The sequence below is a fragment of the Galeopterus variegatus genome, unplaced genomic scaffold (assembly GCF_000696425.1).
Source record: "Galeopterus variegatus unplaced genomic scaffold, G_variegatus-3.0.2 Scaffold16269, whole genome shotgun sequence".
In the NCBI taxonomy this organism is placed as follows: domain Eukaryota; kingdom Metazoa; phylum Chordata; class Mammalia; order Dermoptera; family Cynocephalidae; genus Galeopterus; species Galeopterus variegatus.
Window position 1 is genome coordinate 8,529 of NW_007742380.1, and position 10,865 is coordinate 19,393.

At 35.7% G+C, this 10,865-nt stretch overlaps 1 protein-coding gene across 1 annotated transcript; it reads right to left on the reverse strand.

The window, feature by feature from the left end:
* Positions 1-316: 316 nt before the first annotated feature.
* On the reverse strand, positions 317-10,662 carry LOC103582446 (lysosomal Pro-X carboxypeptidase-like; the record flags this gene model as incomplete). Its single annotated transcript, XM_008564041.1, has 6 exons — positions 10,594-10,662; positions 8,351-8,491; positions 5,274-5,375; positions 2,025-2,206; positions 1,642-1,799; positions 317-486 (listed from the first exon to the last, which is right to left on the reverse strand). Coding segments are annotated over exons 3-6 (606 nt in total), but the record flags the coding sequence as incomplete, so codon positions are not given.
* Positions 10,663-10,865: the final 203 nt, after the last annotated feature.

Consider the following 10,865-nt stretch of genomic DNA (forward strand, 5'->3'; position numbering starts at 1 on the left):
TAGCCCAAGTTTAACTGACTCCAGATCCCCTATATCACTGGAATTTTCTCTGATGCTGAAAGTCAAAGAAAGCATATGAAAAAAAATGAGAAGTATGTTATTAAAAATAATGAGAGAGGGCCAGCCTGTGGCTCTCTTGGGAAACTGTCATGTTCATAACACCAAGGCCAAGGGTTCGGATCCCTGTATAAGGATGGCCAGTTAGCTCACTTGGAAGAACATGGTGCTGACAACACCAAGTCAAGGGTTAAGATCCCCTTACCAGTCATCTTTTAAAAAAATAAAAAAAATAATGAGTGAACATTTTTCCTGTTACCTGGATAGGCCAAGCAGGCAAAGGCTGTAAAAAGTTAGATGCATAAGGGTAGTCCACCATTGCCAGATTCACCCAGGTTTCAGAGATCCAGTCTTTCAATTTTCGAATGTCCTGAGAAGTTAATGGATTGCATAAATGAAGGGCTTCGGTAAGCCACTGCAAACCACCACCTGGGAATAGAATCACATTGTTGGAATCTAAAAAGCACTGGTCAACAGGCTTTACAGATCATTTATTAGTATTTCAATATTTCATGTCATTTTTCCAAAAACATTTTTTTCAACATTCATTAAAATATTTTTAGAGCAACTGGATAATCCCATGATAAACAAGTTGCCTATCCTCACGGAGTTTACCAGAATTAGTATTCTGAAGTATTCGCCTTTTTAAGATACTATAGAAATAAATAAATAAAATATAGAACAATGAGAATGCATAAACTACAACCTAAATAAAACAAATGAAAGTATGTAAAAAACAGCACTTTTGAGCAAAAGATAGCAGGAAAGAAAAAGTACTATGAGGGGTCTCCCAAAAGTTCATGGGAAGATTCATATTATCTTTTAATTCCATTTTTCCACAAACTTTTTGAAGTACCCCCACATGCTTCAAGAACAAGCAAAATTAATCTATGGTTGTAGAAGTGAGGATAGTGATTAGCCATGTAGGTATAAAGGTAGAGACTGAAGGGGCCACAAAGTTACTGAGAGATGCAGATGATGTTGTTTCTTGATCTGGATGCTAACTACACTATATACTCGCTTTGTGAAAATTCATCAAGCTATGCATTTTGATTTATGTAGTTATCTATATGTATGTTTGCCTTGGATTGAGTGTCCTCCCAAAATTTGACCCCCACTGTGACAGTGTTAAGAAGGTGGGAAATCCTATTATAGTAGTTGAAGGTTGGGGCCTTGAAGAGGTGATTACATTGCAGGACCATGCTGTAGTGAACAGACTTAAAATAGTCGTCATGGGCACTGTTTGGAGGGCTTTAAAATGACAGTGAATGAGGAGGTTAGTCTCTCTCTGCTCTGCTATTTTCTGCCATGTGATGCCCCTGGGTCACTGTTGCCACCACCGAGACCCTCACCAGATGTGTTCCCTGGACTGTGGACTTCTCAGCCCCAGAAACTGGAAGCAATAAATTTCACTTTCTTTATAGATTACCCCCTTCCAGATATTTTATTATAAGCATCAGAAACAGACTAAGACAATGTTATACTTTAATAAAACATTTACTTAGAAAGTAGGAAGTGTTAAGTTTAACAAATGAAAGGTTAAAAGTAAAAAAACCTCATTCCATTCTCTTGATTAAAGCTTACCAGTATTTGAGAGACGATTAATGGCATCCCAGGACTTGCGGATGCTCTCTGAACAATTTGGACCACTTTTCCTAAAATCTGTAGTTACAATCTTCATAAATACACTACAAGGTACCAAATCCTCAAATTGCCATATAGGGGCAGAAGCTGCAAGAGCTCTAAATGGTAAAGAAAACAGAAAGGAGAAAAGAAAAAAAATGCATAACTCATCTAACACAAGTTTTAAAATGGTAACCAAGATTGAACAAAAATGGTGAGAAAAATAATCAGACAGAAACTAGAAATCTCAATACGATAGAATGGAGCATGTTGTACCCAAAACAAATCTCTAAGTCTGCCTTGACAATCACTAAGAAGTGCTCATGTCTAATAAATGTACTTACCCAACTACCATATGAGGATATTTCATCCTAAACCAGGCTGCAAGCATGCCACCATAAGAGCCCCCTATGGCAATGACAGGTTGATTTTCAGCTCCTGGGATTGTTCTTTTCAAGTGTTTGATTAACTCTGCAAAATCAGCCAGAGCTTGTTCTGATGTCAGAAAATTCAAGCGCCTGGAATCCTAAAAAAAAAATAACAAAGAACATGGGTATAAATATATACATAATAGCAGCTTAGGCATAGCATAGATCCAGAAAAAGAGCCAGAGTCAGATAAGCTTTTCTCCAAATAGAATTTCTAAGCAATGGAGCTAAACTGCCCAGTGTTAAAGCAATAGCTGTGCTGATTTAAACAACTCATGAAAAAATGATTTTAACTTTGTAGAAGAACATATTCTGAATTCAAATGTAATTACCATTAAATAGTATTTCCCAAAAATCTTGTTGAAGTTGTAGAAACAATAGAAATAAACTATAAATAACATTTAACAGCATATATGACAGAATATAAAACTAAGCTTAACGGACAACTCATAACTTTTATTTCAAATCTTGACACATTTAAAATGTTTACCATATAAGCAAAGATAAACTAAATCCTGTGGACAATTGAGGTAAGAATTATCAGTAAAAATAAAGCTTAACCTTCTTTATCAGAGAGATTATGTACACTAACAACAGAAACACACTAGTCTCCCTATTGTAAACAACTATAAAATTGAAAGGCAAAAGAACAACAATTCTATTTTCAGGCCCTAGAAAACAGTCAACACAAGACAATGATCCCTGAGAGAAGGAAAATTCATGAAGTAAGTTCCATGGTTGTCTAGCTCTCTTTGTGAGAACAATTTCCCAACCACAGTGTAGGAAGGTGAAGCTCAAAAAGAGTCCTCCTGAGCTGAGGGGGCCAAAAGCTTTCGTGAAAATATGTGTGCAAATTCTTCACACTCCTTCCTTTAAAAGGTGAAGCCCAATTCCATTGCCTTTGAACTTGGGCTGAACTTAATGACTTGTTCCTAATGAACAGAATGTGGCAGAAGTGACGATATGTAACTACCAATGTTAGGTAATAAAAACTAAAAACTTCTGCACAATCAACAGAGTGAAAAGACAACCTACAGAATGGAAGAAAATATTTGCAAACTATAAATCCAACAAGGGATTAATATCCAGAATATATAAGAAACTCAAACAACATCACAAAAAAAAAAAAAAAAAAGAATCCAGTTAAAAAATGGGCAAAGAAGCTCAACAGACATTTTTCAAAGGAAGTCATACAAGTTGCTAACAAGGACATGAAAAAATGTTAAACATCACTAATCACCAGAGAAATGCAAATCAAAACCACACTGAGATCATCTCACCCCAGTTAGATTGGCTATTATCAAAAAGACTGAGAATAAGAAATGCTGGCAAGGATATGATGAAAAAGAAACTTTTCCACACTGTGGGTGGGACTGTAAATTAGTACAGACATAATGTAAAACAGTATGGAGGTTTCTCAAACAACTACAGATAGAACTACCATATGATCCAGCCATCCCACTTCTAGGTATATACCCAAAGGAATGGAAATTATCAAGTTGAAGAGATACCTGCACTACCATGTTCACCACAGCTCTATTTACAATAGCCAAGAGTTGGAACCAACCTAAACATCCATGATGACTGGATAAGAAAAATGTGGTATATGCACACAATGGAATACTACTCAGCTATAAAAAAGAATGAAATTCTGCCACTCTCAGCTACATAACTGAGTTTGGAGAAAATTATGTTAAGTGAAATAGGCCAGGCACAGAAAGAGAAATACCACTTCATGTTCTCACTCATAAGTGGGAGCTAGGAAGGAAGGAAAAAAGGAAGGAAGGAAGGACAGGCCACAATAATATATTGAACTTTCAGAGGGAGAGAACAGACCTATTGTTACAAGAGGTGGGAAAGGGGGAGGAAGAGGGGGGCTAGGGAGAAATCGGGTAAGGAACACAAAGAATAATCATAATTTGTAATAATGAACATCCTAATAATATTGATTTGATCATTACATATTCTGCACAAATACGGATAGTCAAAAATGTGTGTAATCAATTATGTTTCAACAACAACAACAAAATACTATTTAAAAAGCCAAAACCCCCCCCAAATTAAAGTTAAATAAAGACATGTCAAATAAAAATAAATAAGTAAATAAAAGAATGGTTAAATAATCTATGTTAAAATAAACACAACTGGAGGGATATTTTTCAGGAATAAAAGAATGAGGAAAATCACAAAAAACAACAAAACAAAACAAGCAGCCTAGAAAATGACTGACCTTAAGTTCTTCTAGCTGAGAGTTCCCCAAAAGCATGATATGTGTATGCTGGTGGTATGCAAGATGATCTTAGGTAGAGTGCAAACATTTTTAATGTAACATTTATTATTTTTATTTTAATGTAATTTAGAAAAAAATAATTAGTATATAAAGTCTTTGGTTAAGATAATTCTAAGTTTAAAAAGTGAATTGTTTATAGAAAAATGTTAAGTAAACAATAGTACAAATGGCAAATTAATATAGCCAGAATCACAGGGTAGCGCACAAGTAACTCAGTTGAGAAAAAAGTGTCCTGGTTTATCAGGTGCAGAATCTACGGATGAGGCCAAAGCTCCTTGTGAGAACAGAAAAGGCTGGAAGGGAATCCAAGTGGCCAGTTGGCCTCTGAATCATAGAGCTCATTTGTCCTTATTTTATTAATTATATTTTATTGAAAAACACATTAGACAAATACTATGTACTCATTATATTTTTCCAGTGGCAGGCCCAACAATGTAAGTGTATAGTTTATAAAGCAAAATTGTTTACTGACATATTTGGAACAATGAAACGCTCCCTGCACTGTCTCTACAGCCATAGAATAAGATTTACCTGGCTGAGTTAAAAACTTTTAACATTAGAAATGATAATAATATGGCAAAAAAAAAAAGCCTCTATCTGTTCAAATTATATATAAAAAGGAATGTTTGAGTATAAATTATTGAGATTTTAGGCAGTTCAAATTAAAGGTATCTCACAGTGGGGCATGTAATTAGAAAATGTTCTAACCTTAAAAAAAAATCTTCTAAACTTAAAAGTAAAAAGTATGCTTAACTTGAGTCTGCCTAGTCAGCTCAGATGGTTACAGCACAGTGTTATAACACCAAGGTCAAATGTTCAGATCCCCATACCAGTCAGCCGCCAAAAAAACGCACAAAAACAAAAAGTATACTTACCTTGAATGAGCTGGCACCAAATGGTAGGGATTCTCCATAGTATCGATGTTCAGCAAACACCAACATAGCGCTCAGTTCCTCAGCCACATCCCACATAAACCCCTAGGAAAAGTTTACAAAGTCACGAGAGAAAATCAGGACGTGAAATAAGTCACTGACCCTTTTTGCAAACCATATGAAATAGATGTTAAACCAGACCAAAAAGCACTCTCTGAAAAGTTGCACAATTTATGCTTGTTCTACAAATAAATGGCACAATTGCTGTTTCACTGTTGCACATCAATCTCACACTATATTAATCAAAAATCAACTCAGGTTGCTCATCCACTAGTCACTACAACTCTTCTTATCCTGACACTTTCACCCTAGAATCAAACATTATGTCTAAAATAGTCTTCAAATTGCACTGTGTGCCAGATATTCTACGGAAGAGCTGAAGATATCTAGGTTAGCCAGCTACTCATAGGCATTTGCAACATAAGAGAGAAAACAGAAGAAATAATCCCTTGGGATTTTATATTAATCTTATTTATTGGAAAACAAATAATAGCTAACAACTAATATTAACTGAGTGCTTACAATGTGTCAGGCACTATTCTAAACACTTTGTAAGCATTAATTCACCTAATTATCACAACAATGTAAGAGACAGGCACTTTGATTATCTCCATTTTATAGACAAAGACAGTGAGTCACAAGAGTTTAAATATCCTTCCACATTCACACAACTAGTAAATGGCAGAGCCAAGTTTCAAACACAGGCTGTCTGGCTCCAGAGCACAATCATCAAGTGCTGTCAGACCTACTTGCTCCAACACCTATGGCTGTTCATTAATCAATCATCGCTTTTTTTCACTTACCTCAGTTGTGGCCTAAAAATCCTACTGAACAAAGCATTCTAGGCAGTCAACATCAACCAATTAGATTTAAATTTAGCACAGATTAAAACTATTAGTCATTCCTAGTGCACATTGTTGCTTTTTAATGAGTTGCTACTCCCTAACAAGGACAAAGAACCTCAAAATGTTTTTGTTTTGATCAATAAATGAACAATTAGAAGAGCTGCATGCATATGAGGATGAAGAATTTAACTTACCTGTGATAGTTTTGATAATCCCCCCCTCCCACCTTCTCTCTTTAAAGACCAATTCATTCCCTGCCATTTATCTACAGATCCTGCTACACCCAACTCAAGCATGCCCTCCACTGAGAGCCCCACCCTGGCAGTGCTGATCACTCCCTCCTCTCAACACCACTGTGCTAGGGATAGAGCTTTATTACTGTGCTGCAATATTTGCTTGCATGTGAGTTTTACTTCACCAGACTGTGTGTGCCTTAAGGATAAGGACCATCCGTCAAAACAAACACTCCTCTCTGGAGTTGACCTCAGGCTTTGAGAGAAAGCAATTTAATTGTACTGATTCACATGCAATAAGTGATTATTTGCCAGCATCTATTTCAGGGGTGTTTTTATCTTTCAAAAGAGGTTCATGTAATATATTATCATTTATTAACATTATTTGCCTGTAAGTCCCTTAATCTTGTTTAGTCTTTATGACAACTCTATGAACTAGATGTTATTACTGTGCCCATTTAACAGATGAGAAAACTGAGGTACAGAATAAGAAACTTGCCCAGAGTCACACAGCAAAGTATTAAAACCAAAATTCAAACCTCATCAGTCTGGTTGAAGTCTTCACTCTTGACCACTCTGCTACACTGACTCTAAATAAATGAATGTCCAGAAGTGAATGTGCAATTGGAACATTTTAACATGTAAAGGAAGGTGTCTGGGGCTGGGGAAGGGCCAGGATCTGCTCTTCTAGGATCTGCCTCTAGTCAGTTCTCTGTAACTGTTCCTACACTGAGTATCCCCTTCCTTTCTACCACTTCTGAGAACAGAGATTCCCTGGCAAGCCTTAAGTTCTGCCACAATGCCTGTCAGAGCAGTGGGGTCTGGTGAACGCAGGAACAGCTATCTGCCTATAAGAAAACAGAAAGGAGCTGGGAAAATCACTGGACAGGAGAAGTTCCCCTGTTGCCTTGGAATAAAAGAGAAACCACACATGGAAAAGAAAAGAGACAAGGCACCTTCTGCTGTTTCACCAAATAACAGAGCAGGCATCTAAAAGAAAGGAAGTACTGATTTCATTTGTCTCTGACCTAAAAAAAGTAGACATCCTAGGATTTAATTTCTAAGGGAATTATTTTGTTTCGACTAACACAGAGATGTGAAGAATGCAGTAACAGCTTAATTGGATTCATATCTTTACTTTCAAGTCAGTTCAACAAACATTTCCTGAGGCCTCCTGAACAATACCAGGCACCATGCCAGACATTAGCATTGGAGATAATATGATTCAGTCCCCACTTTAAGACTAGCTTTTTGGTAGAAAATTGACATTTTTCAGTCTCACCACTGAAAAAGAGAATGTCTTCTTTTCGTGTATACTTTTAAATTAAGGAGGTTTTTTTAAGGAATTTAGGTATTATTATAAAAGGTGATAGGAAATATAGTCAGGGAAGCAAGCTGACAAGCTATACTATTTTTAACCCTTACAAGCACATATAAGAAAAATGGCAGAACAAGAAAACTAAACTAAAAGATAGCTACTATTTTACCTTAGTCCATTCCTATTTGACAGCAAAACCTGTATACTTTTTCTTTTGCATTGGCTTTGTTTAGATTTTATTCATTCATTCAACAAATATTTATTAAACACCTATTGTATGCCTAATACAGTCCTAGATTCTGAGAATATAATACTGAACAAACTACAAAAATTCCTGCTCTTTCCTGACCATAATCAAAACAAACTATATGTAATAACACTCCTATGCCCACTTCCCTCATATCCTTGTTCATTATAGAAATAAGCAGGGATTAAAACAAAACAAAACAAAAACAAAACCTTTTGCAACTGAATTTTTCCAAAAATAGTATTTCATTCTCTTCACTTGTAATTCTTTAAGGCTGTAATTCTTTGGTCATATACTCGTATGCTGCAAAACATTTTTTCCAGTTTATCCTAATAAAAGGCAAATTGAGCACTGAAATGTCACAAATCTTCACATACCGTATTATTGCAAAACCAGGTAATGTCCCCTTCATTACCAGTGTAGAAAAGTATTGATCCACCATTTTCCTTCCAGTATTTATCAGCTATTAGGTACCGCTGTTTAAAAGTTTTCACATTATTAAATCCAAAATGATCAACCTATGATAAAAACAAAACAGATAAGACATATTTCAAAGAAAAGTAATTACATAAAAGTAGTTAAATTAATTCTTCCATTAAAATCAACCTATATTATGAAAATAAGAAATTTTAAACTTCATTTTTTTTTTTTTTGTCCTTTTTGAGACCGGCCACACTGTGCTCAGCCAGTGAGCACTGTGAGCGCACCGGTCATCCCTATATAGGATCCAAACCTGTGGTGGGAGCGCTGCTGCACTCCCAGCGCCACACTCTCCCGAGTGCACCACAGGCTCGGCCCTAAACTTCATTTTTTAATTGCAACATTAATATTATTTTGAAATTGTTTTCTTTCTATTGTAAGATAAAGCAATGTTTGTTATTGGTAGTCAAAATTTTCAATGGAAAAGACAAGATACATTATAAAATCAAGTAGCTACTTAAAACATTAAATTGAAAATAGAAATATGAATCCCTTTTTTCTCATTTATTTTTTTAATTGACAAATAAAAATTGTATGTATTTATGGTGTAGAACATGATGCTTTGTAATTGTGAATTGGCATTGTGAAATGGCTAAATCAAGCTAATCAACATGCATTAGCTCACATATTTATGTTTTGTAGTGAGAACACTTAAAATCTACTCTCATTACAATACATCCCATTATTTTTCAAAATAGAGATACCCCTTATTATCTGAATGGACTGGATTGAATTATGTCCCCCCCCAAACTCAATGAATCTTGAATTGTGTACCCCAAGTTTTATGTATTAGAAACTTAGCCCCCACTGTGACTGTTAAGAGGATGGGAAATCCTATTATGGTAAGTGAAAACTGGAGCCTTGAGGGGGTGATTAGATTGTAGGACCATGCAGTACTGAATGGATTAAAAAGGGTGGTTATAGACATGGTTCTGAGTCCTTTAAAAGAAGAGTCGAGTCGGTCTCGCTCTCTCTCTGCTCTCTCTGCTTCCACCATCTTGCAATGTGAGACCCCTGAGTCACTGTCACTACTACCAGATGGACTTTGGACTTCCCAGCCTCAGAAACTGTAAGCAATGAATTTTGTTTTTCTTTATAAATCACCCAGTTTCAGTTATTTCATTATAAGCAAGAAAAATGGACTAATACACTGAATTTTCATTATCCAAACTTTCAATATCAAAATTCAAGAACTAAACAGACCACTGAAAAGGTCTATAAACATTGTCATCCCAGTACACAATAGACATTACAAGTGCCAGGATGTGGGTGTCTAATAAGATTCCTACCAAAAGAAATGAGGGCTTGTTAGTAAAGTGGCTAATTGGCATTTGGGACAAGGAAGCTGTGAGATAAACTCACACATTTTGCTGTACAAGGAAGCAAGGAAGTGCTAAAAAATTAACGGAGTTGTATTTAACAAATAGAAGGCTAACATTTCAATAAACTGAATATAAAACAAACAGCATAAAAAGAATAATGATTGTACTTGATTAAAACATTCATTCAATTCATGAAAATCCATTAGTCTGTAAGGATATTTAAAAAAAAAAGCAAGGAAAAAATTCATTTGCCATCATTTAAAATGTCCATTAAATCAATTCCTTACTTTGAAATTGGAAATTAAAAAGTAAAAATTCAGCATTTAATCTGCCTTTCCAACAGAATTATTTCAGGGTACCAGATAGTCCCAATTGATGAACAAGAACTCTGTTAGTCAAATGTTAGCTAATGCGGAAGAAATGGCAGAATTAGAAAAATGATAGTTATGCAAAGTTACTGATTCAGGCAAGAATTACCAGTTGGGGTGAAAAGCAATAGGAGAATGGATAATATAAAAATGAACATTCAGGGCCAGCCCATGGCTCACTCGGGAGAGTGCGGTGCTGATAACACCAAGGCCCCGGGTTCGGATCCCATATAGGGATGGCCAGTTCGCTCACTGGCTGAGCGTGGTGCTGACAACACCAAGTCAAGGGTTGAGATCCCCTTACCGGTCATCTTTTTATAAAAAAATAAAAAATAAAAATAAATAAAAATAAAAATGAACATTCATGTTGTATCAAAGTAATATCATAGAGGATACTCTGTCACAAAGGGAAAATGTAACTTCACAATTGAAGGATCAGGCTGTCATCACCTGAATCTAGTGATCAATGTTAGCATCATTAATGGTGGGGCAGGCAGGTATTTATATATCTCCTCTTGTGGCACAATATGAAGCGTATATCACATATGATGTATCTTGCCAAAAATGTTCAAGTTGTATCTTATTTCAGCCTTTAGATCTAATTTCCAGGTTCTGGCAAATACAGAAGGTAGAAGAACAAGTTGACATTCTGAAGAGGCAATCAGACAAATCTGAAGGTGGGATGTTTTACAAGACAATGAAAAAACAACAGTTTTAGATTA